This window comes from Apus apus, chromosome 5 (genome assembly GCF_020740795.1).
Source record: "Apus apus isolate bApuApu2 chromosome 5, bApuApu2.pri.cur, whole genome shotgun sequence".
In the NCBI taxonomy this organism is placed as follows: Eukaryota; Metazoa; Chordata; class Aves; order Apodiformes; family Apodidae; genus Apus; species Apus apus.
In genome coordinates this window covers 59221747-59241949 of record NC_067286.1, presented here as the reverse complement: position 1 = coordinate 59241949, position 20203 = coordinate 59221747, and the positions used below count along the sequence as shown (strand labels likewise).

At 41.2% G+C, this 20203-nt stretch overlaps 1 protein-coding gene across 1 annotated transcript in view; it reads right to left on the bottom strand.

The window, feature by feature from the left end:
- Positions 1 to 20203, bottom strand: part of KCNH5 (potassium voltage-gated channel subfamily H member 5) — a 156897-nt gene that overhangs the window by 113683 nt on the left and 23011 nt on the right. Inside the window, exons 5-6 of the mRNA XM_051621122.1 lie at positions 7115 to 7230; positions 2869 to 3261 (exon numbers count right to left, since the gene is read on the bottom strand). Coding sequence (XP_051477082.1) covers positions 2869 to 3261; positions 7115 to 7230 — 509 coding nt within the window. The remainder of the gene's footprint in view (positions 1 to 2868; positions 3262 to 7114; positions 7231 to 20203) is intronic.

Sequence of the window (20203 nt, the reverse complement as noted above, 5' to 3'; positions counted from 1 at the left end):
AATTCCACAAGACTCTGAGCCTTGGCTTATTGCTGTCCGTGATGGAAATGATGCTGTTCCTACTTCAGCCAAGACTGACTACATTTGAACTCCAACCCTCAGTAAGAAAACTCCTTTTTTTTTTTCCCCACACTTTCTTTTTTTAATCTTTTGATTTATCTCCTTAATTCTGACATTATAAAGTAGTGCTCAAGTGCAAAAGGCATCTTATGCAACAATGCAGCAGCCTCAGCATGAGAACCTTAAAGCACCAACATCACATACAGGAGTCTGTATCTACAAGGGAGAGACACAAACCTAAACTTTCTTGGTTGTACCTTTCTTTAGACATTAGAGACCTCCTCTTAGGGAGGAAAAGAAACTGCCTGCAGTGGTGATCCCCCTGCTCACCTAGTCCCTTAACAACTAATAAAAGTGCATGTGATGCTTTATGTGGAAAAAAGGAGGGGTTGGAGGTGGGACACACAAGGGGAATAAATTTGGAAAGACTTCTTTCACTCAGCTGGCTTTTAAGACAATTCACTCTGATTTGGGTCCATCTTTCAGCATCACACCAAGAACTCAAACAGCACTAGAACCTGCCCCAAGGTCTTTACCACTAAGCTCTGATTTTCTGTTAACTTTTTCTGAAATGACACAATCACCAACTTTAATGCTAAAGATAAATGCCCTTATCCAACACCCCAGGCCAAGTAAAAAGCTAAAAGCTACCAGAATCAGGAGCTAAAAGAACTCTTGTCTCTACTGCTTGCCTTAGGGAGGAAAAACTATCTTCTACAGAAAAACATTCTCCTTCTAAGCAATCAGAATATTTCTTCCAAAGTAAACTTATCAATTTACTTATTCTTTATCTATGAACAGTGTACACTGCTGCTAGTGGGCCAAAAAAGTTAAATCCCAGGAAACAATGACCAGTAAAATAAATGTTAAAAGTCAAATGAAGATAAAGAGCATCAATATCTACAGGCACCCAGACGCATCAAGCAGCTCAAAAAACTTAGATGTCACAAATGAAGACATATCACTAAAAAAAAAAAACACCCTTCTCTGGAAGAGAGAGAAAAGGCAAAACGTAGACTCAGGGAGGAAAGACTGACTGCCCACATACCTGTTTTCAAAATCAATTTTTTTCAAGCACTAGTGAAAACAGGAGTCAAAGGGGTTGGAAATCAAGTACATACACAGTTATGCTCCAAAGTCTGCTGAAGGCTCCAGCTTCAGAACACAACATTTCATGAGAAATAAACACTACTTTTAATTCTCTTATCAAAAAGGAGTTGATAGTTTGTTTGTTTGAAGGCACAATAGCAGCTCTAGGATGACAGGAGATCATGATACCTTGTTATTGTCATTACTTTTTTTGTTAAAGTTTATCTCTTTAAGAGTGCCTCAATTATAATGCTCTATGGCAAAGATTCTCTTCACTGTCCCAAATATTGCACGTGGTTTATTTCCCATCTATATGTTAGAGAAAAAGGTTAAGCTCATAATTCAAATCTGTACTGTCGGAACACAGAAACTTTCTGTTTATTTTATATATTAAAGCAGAAAAATCTGGAGATAATGCTGCATTTTTATAAAAGTCAGGTTCCTCTTAATCTGAAATTGCTATCCTAAAAAGCTGTATTATATTTACAACCTTGACAATACCACCTCCTTACACAGCCTGACTGTTCAACCTGCTTCCAGACGGACAGCCCTCATAGGATCTTGAATTTAAGCTGCAAGTATTATCACTTCTGTCATATTTGCTATAAATAAAATGGAACCATGTCAAAAGATGGTACTGAGCATAGAGACAGGGATGGAATTTTAAAGGAGCTCTACAAAATCTGCACCAAAATCTGCATGGCTGAATGTAGATTTTACATAGTGAAGATATTTAACTGCAGAATTTGAGAACTGAAAAAAAAGAAACCAACCCCCCCCAAAAAACCCACAAAAAACACTCAGTGGTGCTCTAAGAAAAAAAGTGTTAAAATGTTAAAAAAGTTATCAGAGGCTTTCTCATCTGCTTATGGCCCAATCATGAAAGGCTCTGGAGAAAAATTAAAACTAGTCCTAATGCCATTATAGTTACATTTTAACAATTAATTTTCCCTACACTGACTTGTGCACGCATTATTTGTCATTGTTATTGCTTGTTTTTCTATTATTTTCAACTGCAAGCTCAATTCCTTAAATGTTAATACATTTAGCAGCTAAAAAGCCTTAATTCAGTGTCAGTTTAAGATATTTATACTTCCTCCCTTCAAACAGTTTGTAAAATTCCAGCAGCAGATCAAGACCTGCTTAAAAAACTGGAGATAAACCTTCCTCTCAATCAGATGTTTAAAAAGACATCACAAACAAAAGAAAATTACAGCATGCTTCAAAAAATAATCCTAGGGCAGGATTTTTAAAATGCTCATTCAGAGGCATTCTCCACTTCCATATAAGTCAGTGGAAAAATTTGCCACCAGCTTCAGGCAGAGCAGACACAGAGTTTTGATTATTTATGTAAAGCCTTCCCAGTCCACCCTGCAATGGATGAGGACTGCTGAGAGGCAGTCCCTGGGTCTGAGCCACAAAGGGAGGCTGTGGCAGGGGGACATCCCAACTGGATCAGCCCTTTGGGATGTGGATGTGCCACAATGCCTTTGGATTAAGAGCAAGTGATTCTAAAACACACATATATCAATTCACACATCCACACATGGTACTGAAACATGGGAATGCTGTGTAGGTAAAGCTCAGCAGACTAAGGCCACCCCTGCATATTTGCACAGCGCTCTAGTTCCTTCTTCTTGCTGTCAGATGCCTGGGAATGTGCTTCTAAAATAATTCTTAATTGAAACAATCCTTTTGAGGTGGACTACAATGACTTACCTCATCCACATTCTCAAAGGCATTGATGATGTCATATGGTAAACAGGACAGAAGATCAATCACGAACCATGTTTTCAGGTAGTTCATCCTGATGAGTTTGGGATCAGATATAACCTCTCCACCAGGGCCAACAAAGGTCGTATGAAAGTTCAAAACAATGTCAACCAGAAAAATAACATCCACAACACTGTCCAGGACAAGCCAGGCGATGTTATTCTGTTTTGTCTTGAAGGAGACATTATATGGAACCATAATTGCTGTGTAGAAAGTTAGAATTAAGATGACCCAGTCCCACGTGGTCTTAAAAGCACAATAATGCAGTATGATGTGTGGTGGAGTCTTTGGAGCTTCTTGTTTGTACTGAGGAAGAATATCAGATCCCAGCTGGAGAACCTGCAAAAGACAGAAAAGCAAATATTACTGTTTTCAGTCGACACGATCCTATGAGGGGTCTTAAGATTCCTGTGAGGAGCAGCAGAAAGATGGGAAGGTGTTCATTGGACATTGCAAGTCAAGCTGCACTTCTAAATTCTTTGATCTATTAAGACTATGTGGAGGCAGCTATCACTCCATGAATGGGGGCAGCACAGCATCTAAGGATATTCTTGCTAAAGAGAAGGTCTTTGCAGATAGACTGAGGTGAAACTAAGCTAATACCAAGGGCAAAGAGGTTCCATAAAGAGGTTGTGAGTACTGCTGCTTTGACTTATGTTCTGAAGTTATGAACATCAGCATTCATACATATTTGGAAGTGTTACAAGACTAATTCTTCTCGCCTGACCTCATTTTTAAACCACTGTTTAGCCCAAACAATACCCTATCAAAGGTAAACCAGACTCCAGCCTTGCTGGCTGATCTACTTCCAAGATGAAGCACTGACTGCACAACTTCTGCCCTCACACCCTGGCAACATCAAGCTTCCTTCCCATTTTCTTCAAAAACTTGTTGCCTTTACAAGCTCAGTCTCACTAGTGGGTTCTCTTTTATTTCTTCTAATGACTTTTCTCTTTTTTTGCATCATTTTTTGACTACCATCTCCTGCATGCTCACTTTTGTGAAATGTAGAACTGGAAATGTTGCAAAGGAACCAAGCCAAATTCACTCAAGACATTCCTCCCAGCTAATCTAATTACCTCTTATCTCAGTCCAACATAAGAAACAAAAGCACAAAGGAATGGCAATGTATTGTGATGACAACTGCAAGATTCATGTGTATTTTGGAACTAATAACATCTTTTACTTTTGGGGATCTCAAGTCCACATGGGATAAAATAATTAACTCCAGCAGCTTGAAAAGTCATTTCACCCCAACTACCTGTCCCTGCACTGTATTTGCAGGGACATGTGGGTTGCAAATAGCAGCCCCATATGTGTAAAAAAAAACATCAAATGCAGGATGCTTCCTCAATGAAGAGGAGTAAATGGTTCTAAATAAACAGCACAACAATTAGGAATATGAACTCAAGTATAACAGATTTGGATTCTCCGTTAATTCTCTGCATTCTTATTTTTAAGATGAGAACACTGCACTGTTCCTGAGATCAGACATTGAAAATCTGGCTCTAATCAAAATCTGTTTGTCATAAATCACTCAGGGACAACAGCAGCAACCACTCTCACTCTTGTGTTGTACTTTTCCAATATGTCTAATCTGGCCAGTCAGATTTAGCAATCACAACCTGTAAGGAAAGTTAGTGAAGCTGATATGATGAAAAGCTAACTTACAATTACATGAATTAGTCATTTGTCTTCTACAGAATCGGTTGAGCTGAATACATTTATCCTGTGGCCAGAAAACCACTAGACCAAATACACAGGTAGCAGTGAGAGTGCAGCAGAGACCTCCGGGAGACCATGGCTGTCCCCTTTGCCCACATCCTCATATTACACCACCAGCTTTGGGGTAACACAAAGCCATGTGTGGAGCTCCAGCTGAACAGCAATACACATCAAGCCATCCGCTCACAACGGCACTTGGCAGAGGCCCTCACAGATGCCAAACCCCTGGTGAGACCCATAAAAATATCAACCTCCAGGTGTCCCTTCCCCAGGACAAGACACTAACAGCACTCCTATAACCACCCAAAAGGCAAGTTCAGCTGGCCGCTGTGGCACTCTGAACTTGCTGGTGAATCCATGTGTCTTTCCCTGGAATAAAAGCAATGGTTTTTTGGTTTTTTTTTTTTTATTTGGTGTTTTGTTTTGTTGTGGGTTTTTTTCCCACAGCAGCCTCTCTGCAAATCCACAAAACTTCTTTTGAAGCCAGAACTGTCCCAGCATTTAACACACCTTTTTGGCTTTGACTCATAATCTGGTTGTAATCTCCTGTTATCTCTTTGGATTCATCTGTGATCAACACTTTACTGTCATGATAAATCAGGACTGGGAATTCTTTCCTTGGTTCCTCAGGCCTGTTTGTTTCCTGTCTTGTTCACTGGGGCAGGAGCTGGGAACAGCCTCACGATAGCTGGAATAATAAACTGCTCAGGGCTCAAGCTGAATGCAATGAACACATGCTTGATAGCTCCCTGTGCCTCTGGTGGTGGAGTGCTCAGGAGCTCCCATGATACTGTAAAAGTATAATTATTATTCTTAACATAATATCATGCTGAGTTTGACATAGTGAGTGGGTGGCAAGTGGCTGTGGAGACCACTGAACTATAATGATAATTTCTTTCATGCTGCATGAATTTTTAATTTTAAACCACTAAAGAATACACAATATCTTGTTAGTCAGCTGTATTCATCACAGACTCTATGAATTATTCTTGCATACGACAAATGAAAATGGCTGATAATGGTTAAGTCTGCTAAAGGTGGGCAGGACGTTCTGCAAGGGATGAGCTGTGATGATAATGCTCCTCCTCAGACAGAGAAGCATGGAAAATGGGGCTTGTACAGCGACAGGACATCTCTGCTCAGTCTGCACTCCTGACAGCACTTTGCCTAAAAAGTATTTTGCAGCTCTAAACAACTTGTAAGAGAGGAGACTGCACACCATTCAAACAACCTGTTCCTAGGTACAGCTTCTCCCTTACCTGAGCTTACCTGCATCTTCCTTGCTGTGACTTAATTCCATTATTTTTTCTAGCTGTAGTGGACCTGGTGAACAATTTCCTCCCTCATTCTATGCAAATGCTTTAGACTTATTTGAATATTGTTACCATATCCTGTCTGGTCTTCCCTTCTCTTGACTTAACCAGTAATGGATATAACTGGATTTACAGAGTGCTGAATTGTCATGGATCAGAAAAGCAAGACGTGAGAGTAGCTCAGCAACCATCTGGGCTATCAGTGTGGGATAATTCATGGGAAAACATCACACACCTGAAAACTGTAGGTTTACATTCTGATTTTAATTTATGCTCATTTAAAACCAGATAGGGGATAAAAAACACACACACACAAAAAAAAAAAAAGCAAACAAAACAAAACCCAAACCAACTAAAGCTGCTACCAATTCTTAGCATCAAACTTAGGACAAGCTCTCTGGCACATGGTGGCTAGGGCTGTCATTTTCAGGAGCCCAGATATTTTGACCCTACATTTTTGACCTATATATTTTTCATTACCAATGGACACGAAGATGAAGGCGGTACCTCTGTTTCATCAGTTAACCTGCAGGCATTCACTTGTTGCATCATCTGCACTGTTAAGGAGATGTTTGCAACCTGCCAAAGAGTTCATTTTATCAGTTCTAAAGTAAAAAATGATGAACAAAATACTGCAGGAATGACTTTGCAAGAAACTCCAGATTAAACTACATCTGTCGTCAATGTACCTGTACAACCCCAGGGACCCAGAAAGGGATCCTTCCAAAGAGGTGTCTCAAACAATCTCACTTCCCCAGGAAAGTAAATTCCCATTCACAGACCTCAAGAACTTCAAATCTGGTTCCATGTTGATGTGAGACAGGATGTAGAGGAGCACTCTGTGCCCTGTACCCCAAGTTAAGTGACAACCAGCACACTGAGAATTGCATGCACAGAAACAGGGCCATGTAAGGCAAAGAGACCTACAGAGACTGTTCTCATGACTGAAAGAGCAAGACCAGAAACATGGTCCTGGCACATTTGGCTGCTTTAGGATGAGCAGGAGAGAGGCTGCAAAACATCAGAGCCAGGAAAAACATTTTCCTCTAAAAATATTATTTATTAAGGGGAATAGGTTTGTTGGGTTTTTTTTTTATCCCCCACCTCTTCCTGCCTTACAAAGGGAGCAGCAGGCTGGGTTCTGTCCCACTTACTTCAGCCAACCGGGAGTGTTTGTGCACCACCTCAGCCTTGTTCATGGGCGTCAGCTGCTGCAGGACGCTCCGGCTGTTCGTCAGGGCCCGCGTCAACCGAGCAAACTTTGTCCAACCTGCGGGGAAGAAGGAAATGGTGTCAAAAGTACTCCAGCCTCATTCATGACTAGTAAATCTCCTTCATGTACCCTGATATGAAGTCTCAGGCTCGAGTGGTTTCTTTGCATTGTGGCACAGAACAGCTTCAGGCTCCAGGCGTAACGAGCTTGCAAAAGAGGAAAAATACCGCTGCTTCAAGGCAGGCACGAATAAATCTGAGCAAAATCAAAGTGCTCTGGCTTATTCTTTCTTCTCCCTTTTGGAGACATTGTATTAGAGGGATCACATTGTGCTTTCAGCCTTCTGGGGAGTTACTGCTGCTGAAATCTAATTCTAAACCACTGAAGTTAATGCAAAGGCTTCCCAAGTCTGCAAATCCTCCCAAAGTAAAATCTCCCCCAGCTACAGAAAGGCTCCTGTTGATTCAGGGGCACTGGAGCAGCCCCAGAATCTGATCCTTAAGTCTTCAGTGTTTCTTGCTCCAACTAGACTTTGAGGACAAAACCATTTTTTTTTATTCTGGGCTGCATCAACAGTAATGCTTCAGATTAAAAACTAACCAAATAAAAAATCATGAAGAATTTAAACACAGATTAAGCACTACATTTTAAATGGCATTACAAAATACATTTAGCTCTTAAAGCAATGATAAATAGCTGGTTTAATAGTAGCTTGAGACCCACACACTGGGCTGCTCCTGGGGAATTTTTTCTGCAGTTTCAGGAAAGAGGAACTAGAATTGGTTCCTGACAACATCACCAACCCAGGAACATGCTGTTCCTGCTGGAAAAATGCCCAAACATGACATCTGGTATGGATGGGTGAATGCATAAGGTAGATCGGTGGTAGTGAAGAAAATGCCAGGGGTTTATGCAGTGTGGCACCTTGGTGATGAGCAGGAAAATTAAAAATTCTAATATCTGCGGGAGGGAAATTCCTCCCCAAGAGCATTGAAGGAGATGCTCAACATCCAGTTTAGCCAGGTATAACCTGATATTTTACTACACAGGTGTGTATAATATCAAACAAGTTATGGACAGAAAACAGGTTCAGAAGAAGGTTTTACTTCTATTTAACTTGAATGCTGAGTAGGTGAAAATGTCACATCTGAGAAAACATTTCTGTGTTACCTTGATTCATTTTTAAATGCCTGTTGTCTGACAGAAGTCAGGGACTTTTAAAGTTAAGAGAAACCCTGGGGTAGATAAAATGAAGAGCAGGGAACAGACAACACAATAAATACCAAGAAAAAGATAATTTACAGTTTGGCTTTTCAATGTATCACATATATATCACACTCATACAAATCTAAATCCCTTGCTCATCGTTTAGCAATCAGAACAGATCCAAGTACCATAATGCATCACCAGCCCTGCACAAACCATTTGTCTGGCTATTTATAAATGACCTCAAAAACACACATGAAAAATGCACTGTAAAAAGGTAAAAACTATGAGTATTTTACTAACTTTTCAAATCTAAACTTAAATGTGAACTTTGGTTATGCTTCATGCTTCTCAAGCTTACAGGGGTATTCAATTAGGAACATGCACTTTCTGTATTAAACAAGGTCAAAAGAGACTTTAGTCATTCGAGTATGAACTATTAATTTCTCAAAAAAAATCTTGTGGTTTTCTTTTTCCTAATTGTCTACAAAGCTATGGCAGGGTGACAGCTTTAATACAGAAGTCTGAACTGTTCTTTATCTCTCTCAACCAGTGACTTCAAAGAGCAAGTGAGCCTGGCAACAGCACAGTGACAGCTCTGCCCCGACATTTCTCATAATTGCTGGAGGCGATGGGGCATCCAGCCAACTGCTTCTGGTATGCTGCAGCCACACTGCAAGAACAAGAGAAAAAGAGCAGTTCTCCTCTGGGAAGGTAGTCATCCACCTCCAGACCGTAGGCAGGTGCCTTCATATACGTGCACACACTCAGTGTCCTCTTTCCCTGGAAACACACTTCCCTGTGGTCCATAGGGATGGATTCGGGTCAGTCCCCAAGTGTTAGTTCATCACGCTGCTCCATGAAGCTAACGCAAGAGTGATGGAAAGGAGCTCAGCGCAGCCAAAACCACCACAGCCAAATCTGGATTCAGTCCCAAACATCCTCATTAGTCACATCTCAACTCTGACAGGAATCTCACTAAGCTCATCAAGGTGCAAAGTCCTATACCTGGGGAGGAACAACCCTATGCGCCAATTTTTGCTGGGGCCACCCAGATGGAAAGCAGTTTGGCAGAAAATGACCTAGGACTCCTCGTGGATCAAGCTGAACATGAGCCAGCAACAAGTCTGTGCTGAAAAGAAGTCAGATTATACCCTTGGCTCCATTAGACAAAGTGTTGCCAGCTGGTCAAGGAACATCCTTCCTGTCTACTCAGCACTGGTGAGGCCAGTGGGCTCCCCAGTACAAGAGAGACATGGACATACTGAAGAGTCCAACAGAGGGCCACAAAGATGATTAAGGGTTGGGAGCATCTCTCCTGTGAGGAATGGTTGATGGAGCTTGGACTGTTCAGCCTGGAGAAGAGAAGGCATGGGGAGGTGAATCTTATTAAGATCTCTTTCCAGGGGTGACAAGACCAGATGCAATGGGCACAAAATTAAACACGGAAGAACAAAATTAGAGACAGCTTTCCTGTCTCATCATCAGGAAACATCTTTTTACTGCGATGGTGACCGAGCACTGGCACAGATTGCCAAGAGCAGTTGTGGAGTATCCCTCCTTGAGGATATGGTCCTAGGCAACCTGCTCTAGGGAGCCCTGTTTCAGTGGGGGGGGGTTGGGCAAGATGTCCTCAAGAGGTCCCTTCCAATCTCAACCATTCTGTGATTCTGTAACCTGATGGCTGACAGTTAATGATTCAAGGTTTACAAGAGCTTTAGGGCATTGATCTGTACAATGACTAGATGAGGATTTGGAGAAGAGTCAGGGACTGGCACTAAGTACCCTCTAGCAATCCTCTTCCATGGTGCTTTGCAGTCTGAGAGATCCCACTCACAATTTATGGAGTTAAAAACACCTCTCTGCTTACCAAAGCAAAACTGGTAATGAATTAGAGAAGAAAAACATCTGCATTACCCACAAACACAGAAAGCCTGGGGAAGTTGAGGAAGATGTACCACAAGGAGTTGGAGGAGTTAGACATGGACCAAACAACAGCAATCGTTTTGCTGTAAAAATAAAAAGAAATAAAAAGAAAGGAAGAACTATGACTTTTTCAAATATTCTGTTCGACATTGGTGTGATCATCAATATCATGTGAAAGAAAGAAGCCACATGTTCAAGCATTCAGGGTTACCATGCTGCTCATCTGGTCTGACCTCTTCTTTACACAGGGCAAATAGTTTCATCGTGTCCTTTCCCCAGCAAGACCAAAGCTTTGCCTTGTGCTAGATAAGACCTTTTGCAAAAACCCTTCAAGCCTCATTCAAAGACTTCACATTTTCACATTTCTTTTAGCCCTGAGAAGCCACGATTTGGAACACTGGAAGTACAGAATACGCTAAAATGACTTTTTTCTAAGTCAGCACAAAGTCCAGCCTTATTTTACCTGCTCCGATCTGACCATCTGCAAGAGTGTGAAAACTACTCACTTCTTTTGTTGCCTATTTACAACTCAACAGAAGTAAAAACATACCAACAGCAAGATGCTGGGATATGAGTGGGATGGTGAAAATGTATACAGGCTGCCTCGTGTCTGAAGCAATCTGTACAGGATACATTTCTCCATTTCTTGACCTTGTTGTACACCAGGTAAGTTCAAAATTATATTTAAAACAAATGTGTACGCATTAATAGACCTGAAAAAAAATTGCATGGCTGGCTATTGCTGCCTGTGTTTCTTCAAATGATTGCCTCTTTTCTCTATAGACAGAGACTTTAGAAGAATGATAATTTTATCGCATGTATTAGTGACCACCTGTCCTCACGGATATTTTCAGTGTGGAAGGAGTAAAGGAGCAGCATAAATAGTAGGTGCAAGAGGGTAAGAAAAAACCTACTAATGAGAAAAAGCAACACTTCTGATGCTCTCTTCAGCTCAGCTGGATGGTGTCTTTCTTCCACAGCATCACTTGAAAACAAATACCCTCAACTTGCACCACTGCACTCAAATTCTTTGGAACCACAGCAACATCATCAGCTCATACATCAGATCAGCCCAGCAGCTGCTTAGCCTTACAAGAAGTCAAACTGGGTATTTCAGGGGAAGATGTTTACTACCTCAAATGGAAAATTCTGGAATAAAATACACATAAAATGATTGTTTCCTCTGATTCTCTTCAATTACTTTCTGATTCATAGATAAAACAAGAAACCCATGCTTTAAAAAAAAAAAAAAAAAATAAATAAAAACAAGACCAAAGACTGTTGATCTGCATCCATTCTTATGATCCAAACCAAGGCTGTGTCCTTAAACAGGAATCTAGCAAAACATTTCCCAGTTCCTATCTAGTACTCAAACTACAGTGCTTGCATTCACAAGAAAATGAAGATGCAGGTTTAACAACACCACGCAGTTACAAAAACAGGACACAAAGAAGGAAAGGGTGATGAGAGACATGAATGAAACAAGCCTCTGCCTTTGCCCAGCTTTAATGCTGTCCTTCAAAGCATGTAACTTTCTCCTTCTTCCTGTGTTTTAGTCACAATTAAATACTTTACATCCACAAAACATTCTCCACGTCTCTTGCTTTAATTAGGATTGCTGATTTGACAGCCCTCTAACTGCAGGGCTAGCTGAGCTGGGGATGACTTGGTTTACTTCACACAATGGCTGAGTCAGTTTTTTCTCTGAAGAGAAAAAAAGGAGTACTAAATTAAAACAAACAAACAAACAAACAAACCAAACTGGTATTTCTTTCAAACCTTAGATGCTATGATATGAGTTGAAGCTGTTAAGGTTGTGCCAGGATGCCTCAGGAGTGCAGGAGCACGGAAGGGAGGCAGGCAATTGTCAAGTGAAGCAGACGGAGCACCCAGACACCTCCTCAGAGAAGGAAGAATTCTCCAGATGGGTCTGAGATGCTCACTCAGCCACTCCCTAGATTCATACACCACTATAGAAATTTTATGTTGTCTAAAGAGGAAATAGTATTTCCAGCTTACAGCTTGATGCTATCACCCCTCCACTGCTAGAAAGTCCAAATTATCTTACCCAAAACCTCTTACTATAGCATGTGCCTTTCCATCAGCTACTGCTCCAGTAGGAGTAGTATTATGCCCACAGACATCTTTATTCCTTAGATCCTGAATCAACATTGTGTTTTATACTGGACAGCTGGGATAGGAACAGCTCTGCAGCAGCTGCTCCCTGCCAGCCCTGCTCCACCACTGCACTCACAGCTTCCTCTGTGTTCGGGGACCTTTCTGCAAACCACACTCTTGCACTGCTTAGGGACCTCTCTCCCTGACCTTCTGGTCACCAGTTCCCTTTCCATTAACACACACTGCAGATCAATCCAGCACACAAACACTCGTCCATCTCCAACACTCTTCTCTGCTGCCTTCTCTAAGTGAGGAGAAATGTCATCCAGGTGGAACATGCTGTTGCCATGTATGGCAGAGCATAAATAGGACCAGGGTAAAAGCTGCCCTAAGAATGCACAGCAAGGAAGGCTTCCCCAAGGAGAAGTGGATTTAAGTGTCCTATAGACATAGTACGTAAGGATTTGGTTTAGTTAAGGACTTGTCAGTGTTAGGTTAATGGTTGGTCTCGATCTTTAAGGTCTTTTCCAACCAAAGTAATTCTGTGTGTGTGTGACACTGGAAGCAATGGGAGAATCACTGGTTTGTAATGGCTACCTGGAGACAAAACCTTTACATCCCTCTAACTCCTCTTGAGGTCACAAAGCAAGCAGAGAATTGCTTAGAAACCACCCAAAACTGATGGTGGTGATGATGGTGCTTCCACAGGCCTCAAGGGCAGATCCTTGCGCTCATCACATATAGACACTCCTGTCAAGGGGCTGGGTCAGACCTGGGCAGTTCCCTCCTCTGGAAAAATCCTCTGCCTGGGCACAGGCTAATGAGCAAAGACAGCCTGGGCTCTTTGTGGTTTTGTACAGGTCAAAATACAGATTTAGCCACCCAGCTAGCAACCACAAACTGAAAAAAAATTATGAAAATCTCTAGTTGATAAACGATATTATGTAACTTTAAACCTAGATTCATACATCAGTGTTTATGAAGAGGTTAAAAATCTCAAAGCAAGCTGTTAATGTTCTTTATCATGCACTTGCTCTGAAAAATCTTGACATTACTAGTTCCCCTCAGTAACAAATTAGTGTAATTCTACTGGGTTGCAATTAACCTTTTTGTCAAGGTTTGTCTGGTCTTAAAAGGATCAGAAATAATGAAGGGTTTTAAATCAGTATAACATGGAACTACCCAATATCTTAGACTGTAGGGAAAACACTTGGGTTAAGAATGACATTGTATGTAAAAAACAACAGCGAAGTGTAATGCTTGTGTTGATTCCTGCCTGCAGGAGTGTAAGTAACACCTCCAGTCCATGGTGAGGTGGTTGTTCTCCTCTCACTGAGTAGCAGAAACCAGTTAATATACAGAATACTTAAATAATATATACTCTATGGCTCACCCACAAAAGCAAAGAGCTAGCACCGCTCAGAAATAAGCAGTTTGGAATTCAGCTGATAACATGGATCACCCTTTTCCATCAACAGTTGGCATGTACAAATCTCAACTGTTTCTAGACATTCAGACAGTAAAATCATTGCAATGGCTGGCTGTTTGCTCTTTATTGCAGTAAAGTATGGCTGAAAGAGCTCACTGTCTCTTTGAAAAACTTAATCATCCTGGTTTTCTTTGTTAGAGAGAGAGAGAGATATAAATGGGACTCCTGAATAAATAGAATAATAGTCAAACAAAGCTCAATCACTCCCATGATGCAGTAAAACTGTTTACAGACTGAAGACCCACTGAGTCTATTCAAACCTAATTTAAAATATTAGGATAAATTTTTCAACTTGAAATTCTGCGCATTCTACTCTCTGATAATGCACTGCACTCTTGGGATAATTGTTACACCTCACCTCTGTTCTTGTTCAGTGTTGTGTTCCTACCATCCACCCACTGCAACCACTGGGGAACTTGGGCATATCACTTTACCTCACTGAGCTTCAGTTTCTTCTCCTTAAAATGAAGATAATGCTAATGACCTACTTTGCAAGCCATTTTGAGATCCGCTCATGAAAACTGCTAAGATTTATACACCACTAGACTACATTTGATATACAATGTGTTTTTAAATTTAATTCTGACAGAGCTGTAAATTTACAGTACAAAACTTCTTAACTTTCATGTTTATGCAACTAAAGCTAAACTTTAGACACACACACAGGGCCACCAAGGACTTATTTCCCATAACTATGTAAAAAACAGTGTAAATTTTGGGAAGAAAAAAAAGACTAAGTACTGCTGTTCAATGACCAAGGAATAATCCTTTTGGGCTACACCAGCCAAAGGCTTGTGGTCCAAAAGGAAGGTTTTGACCAGGTTGCTCCAAGCCCCATCCAGCCTGGCCTTGAACACTTCCTGGGAGGGACATGGCAAGCTACAGACAGGGGAAAAATCCTTCTCTGGCTAGATTTATTACAACAACAATGAAGTTTTTAAGGAACTCCCTGAGTATGACCAAAAGGCTCTCTGTATCCATATGCAGCAAGGACACACAGGCTGACCCAAGTAATCACAGGTTGACAGCTTGATCAGGCAAAATGAGAGAAAAGCTGATCTAAGTTACAATATCTTTAATAAAAAAGAAAAAGAAAGGAACATAAAAAATGGCTGTCAACAGGGAATGATGTAAAATGCCCCACATCAATTTCATTATTTGATAAGAGTAGAAGTTTGGTTCAGGAAGACACCAAACGCCTCAACAGAACAAGGTGGGTCTTGGACAGCAGCAAAGCAAGAAGGGCCAGGGAGGCAGAAATAAGGCTTCGAAGAGAGGAAAAACTACCTCTTTGTGGTTTTTCAGCCTTTGCAAAAAAGTGCCACCAGCATCTCACTGAAGACAATAATGGGGATGCTTGTCCTGCAGGAACGGGAGCAAAGCGACCTCAGATCTTCCTGGTTACTATCAAGCTCTGCCCATCCAAAAAGTATGTATTCAAATACCAAGAGACTATATCTTAGCATCATTCCTCTGAGGTGTCTACTCTTCACACTGGAGGCCCACCTGGTGTCCTGACAAATGACCACTTCTCTTGCCATACCCCCAAGTCCTTTCTCAAGGCCCAGGCATCTCTGGATGCTGCACTGTAGACCCAAGGAAGAATGGAGAGATGGAGTTGGTCTCATTTAAGGAACCAAGGTGTGAAACTCTGCAGATCAGAGCAATGGGAAACAGCACATAAAAAGGTGAGTCTCCATAGCACCAAGACCATTATTAATACAGGCCAGGAAAAGTGGACTGGGAAGCATATCCAAATTGTGACCTATTAAATTACTGTTATGGATTACTGTCAAGGTGATGTATTCAACAGGGTACACTGTGCTTCAGCTAAAGGTAGAAACCTCATTTTCATGCTCTAATCCCTCCATCTGCTTCTTCTATTATCATCAGGATTGATACCCCTCAAGGAAAAAAGTTCCTGTGTGCAACCAGTTACATATGTGTAATAATTTGCACTTATTAAAGATAAAAAAGGATGAGAATTATAGGCTTAGCAAGGATTATCAAGCAAAAGTGCATATTTCTGCAACTACTACACTTTTTATAGCTCTGTCACACTGTGAGATAGAGTTGTATCATTATATAGAGTTATATAACCATAAAGAGTTATATCCCTGGAAGCATTACAGCATTGTCCCAGACAGTCTTGATTATCAAAGTCTGGTTCTACCAAGTAGAAAAAAATTTAAAAATAAAAAAAAAGTCAGGATACTGCTGTGCCATCTCCTGATCCCATCTGTTAACAGCACATGGCCCTGAGTTGCAGGGGCCTCAGTAATACAGCTTTGCATCCTAATTCTGCATCCCATCAATATTCACCAGAACTTCCCAACCACTTCTAGCAGGTGACAAGCCTGATATTTCACTCAAGATAACCAGTGAGAAAAAAACAGTGCTGAAAAAACTTCCAAGTTTACCTACAGGCAACATTTTTTCTTCACTGATGGCAACAAAGGGAATAAAGCCATGGCACAACTAGGTGAATCTCCACTATTAGCCAAAAAATGCTGGTCTTTTCTTCTATCCTTTAACTTTCAGTTCAATATAATCTGCAGCACTCCTGGCTTCAAATGTTGTTAACGTTTTAAGTGGCCCCATTTTCCCCTTCTAACAGTTAGGGCCCAGAAAAACAGCATCATTTTTTTCTAACCTATAAACATAAGATTATTACCACTGTGTGTCTTTGGAGGGATTGAAACTCTTAAAATGTTTTTAAAAGACCATTGGGTAAAGACAGAATAAAAGCACAGCAAGCTGATAAAAGCATCCAACTGTGACCCTACAATGGCACAGATATAAAAAAGAAGATTCTTTGGGGTTTATTCTCTGGAAGAAAATACATGATCTTCCACCTCTGCCATGTAAGGCATTTGTCCAGGACACCTGGGGATCTGGCCTTCCACCACCACAGGTAGGACCTACTGCTTGGTACTGAATCCAGATCAGACAAATGTTCATATGTCCTAAGAGGAACAGGAAAAGGAAAGAAAGAGAAATCAGACAAAACATAGCACGACTCCCTCACTGAAAAATAAGGCATTGTCCCAGTGACCACCAAGTGTGGTCACAATCTCCTGCAACACCTTCTGCCCCATCATTAATTCTCACATGTCTTCTTCCACACCACAACCATCCACAGCTCATCCAGCTACCAAATTAGGAGCTGGGGCACTATGAAACATAAACCAAGTCAGTGGGGGCATGCTCCTCCTACCCTCCACACCACACAGCTGCTGGTGGGACCTTCACTCAGGAGTGATGGATGTTTCCTTCTGTTCCCAGCAGAAGGAAAAGTTAGACACTTTTTAAGTAATTTTCCATTTACAAAGTTATAACAGTACTTTTTGATCACTCTTACCTTGCTACACATCATAGGTCTCCTGCACATTGCTCAGCAATAATAGATACCACCATGGGTAACAAGAAAAAAGATCAGTCAAATCTTTAGTGTCAAACTGCTGGTTCCCTCTCAGAAAACAAGGGGTTTGGCCTCTGCCACTATATTTTACTAGAATAAGGTAGATTTTAAATATCCCTTTTCTCCATTCTTGCTTTCAGTTCACTAAGTTTCAACAGCTTTCTGGACTGCAGCTAATTCACAGTCTCCTGGGTGAGCCAGAAAAAATTTTCATTACTTTTACTCCCTCCTGAAAGCAAAGGCTCCACCTCCTCCTCCTCCTCCTCTCTGGCAGCATTAGCACACAGCAAATGGGGAGCACAAAGGTAAGCAGGGAGATTCACCATCTGCCACAGTGCCCCAGACCTCTCCAACTCCCCTCACTGGCACGGGGCTCGTGCCCGTGATGTCAACTATATTTTTTGAACTAAGCCTGTAAACAAGCATTGTTTTGAACCAATATTGGACCAAAAAAAAAAAAAAATCCCACCTCTCCCTTGCAATGCTCTTTGTAGTAAGATAACCATTTTCTTTTATTTGTATGTCCTGTTTTCACAAACGAGCTTCTCAACACTTCTGAGTGTTTTGCATCCTCAGGACTGGGCACCACTACCAGTCCCCAAAACCACAGCTGCACATGCAAGGTCTCCACAAAATGCATCCATGTTGCAGCCACCACAAGAAGATCTGGCAAACCCAACCACTTATTTCCAGGAGCCAGGAAACACAGACACGCTGCAGTGTAGATACATCCATTGCTATGATTTGAATATCAAATCCTTGTACCTTGTAGGAGTGTGATATACTAAAGCTTCACAACAAAGCAACACACCTTTGAACAGTGCAGAATATATTGGTATGGAGAGATTATTGCATAATGGCATCAATATTTTATCTCTGTTGAATTTTTTATCTCAAATTTACTGTTCCCATAAGTAATAGACAGTAACTCATCTGCACCATAGTTACTTATGTATTATGTATTGCACAGTCCTGGCAGAGTCTCTGAAGACAAATCCTTCTTTCACAAACAAAAACAAAACAAAACAAAAAAAATTGTCCTTTCAATGACAAATCCCAGCACTCAAAAGCAGTACTTAGCTGAAATGCTTTTTACAAAAGTTTTAAAATTGTCCACTAAATTGTAATGTATATGTTTACCAATCTCATAACTCAAAAAGAAAGTGGCCTGGCAGCTTCTAAGTACATTGTAATGTTATCTGCAATGAATTATGCACCTCTCCTAGCACTACATCTGAACAAACAACCCTGTGATTCCAGTGCTGTGGAATCCCACAGACCCACCCAGTTGAGAGGCAGAGGGTAATGCAGCAGTGCTCTCTTCCCATCCTTGTAGTAAAACGGTGCAAGTATTTGAATAGGATTTTTTAATACAAAGAATACAAAAGACAAGCTCTAATTTATGCAAAAGCAGAAGAAAAATCAGGTCAATGGTTTGTAACTATGGAGCTTGTTGGACATATTGATCAACATTAATCACTGCTCAAACCAAACCACCCTGAGCAAATTCTTTAGACTCCAACCATATGCCATAGAGGCACTAGAGAGCAGGGGCTGAACTGCCTTCTGCCAGGCTTTGTTTTGTGGGGTTTAAGTATGGACTTTGACAGCAGAAGGTGCTCTGTAAACATGCAGTCAAACCTCTCTGGCTGCTTATGACAATATTTTGCAATGTTCATAGCTAATACCTGGCATTTTAACTAATGGTACCCTTCATTTGTAAACTGCAGTACACAGGTTACACACTTGACAGCTCTTTCCCATAGGAACATATATCACTTCTTTAAGGGATGCCAGGTGGATTCTGAAGCTCCTCAGCCACAAGATGGGGAGAGAAGGACACAGTCCCTTCCCCAGCACATCCTGGCAACACCAGGGACCACAGCAGAGTATCAGTCTCCCAGCCTGACAATCCAAAGGAGGCTACATTCATAAAATCTGCATTTTGGAGCCACTTTCAATACATTTGCCCTGTCCTGCCACAGCCACACACTCCTCAGTGCAACCACATCCTGTGGAAACTGGGCAGAGACAGTGAAGGGGGGTGAAGGTGTTGGGGGCTGGTTCCATGTGAGATACCTCTCAGTCCCCTCAGAAAGTATCAAACAGGAAATTCTACAAGAGGATCCTTGCAAAGACTGGCTTTTTCCTTGGTGAGCTCCCACTACATACTATATACACTGCAGCCAGGAGCCAGTCCCATGCCTTCAGATCTCTGCAATTAAAGTCCTTCCAATTAACTAGCTTGTATCCTAAAATTTCCAGACTACTTCCAGGCAGAAGCAGTCAACATTATGGAGCTAAAAGTGAAACAAAGGAACATTTCCAGGTTGTTAAATAAATTGTAGCAGCAGTAAAGCTTATGATGGCTGAAAAGGCATTCCTGTATCAGGATCTTAGAACTTTATAGATAATACTCTCTAGATTAAAAATGTCACACTTGATGTTAACCCAAAGAGAGGCCTCTCATTTTATTTTTGTCTGCCTTTATAAACCTACTTTTCAGTTATCCAAACACACATAACAAGTGTTATCTATATAATAGGAAATACACCAAGTTTATTCTAAAGAGGACAGCATAGAGCACACATGGCTCTCAGTGAGAAATCTCCAAGCATGAAGAGAAAAATATAGCCAGGAATTAAACATCAGAAGGCAAATTTCAAGAGCAGATGGGATCTGGATTCCCTTCTTCACCTAAGTGTGCACTATTTTACAGAAAAATGTTATGGGAAGCTGACACAAGACACACGTGTTAACACCAAAGCAGATGCTGCTAGATTCTTTCCCCACCCTTTGTTTCATGTGAAAGGGCTGTGGGTCTGGCCATGGGTTGTTAGAGCACAGCACATCTCAACAAACACCATCTC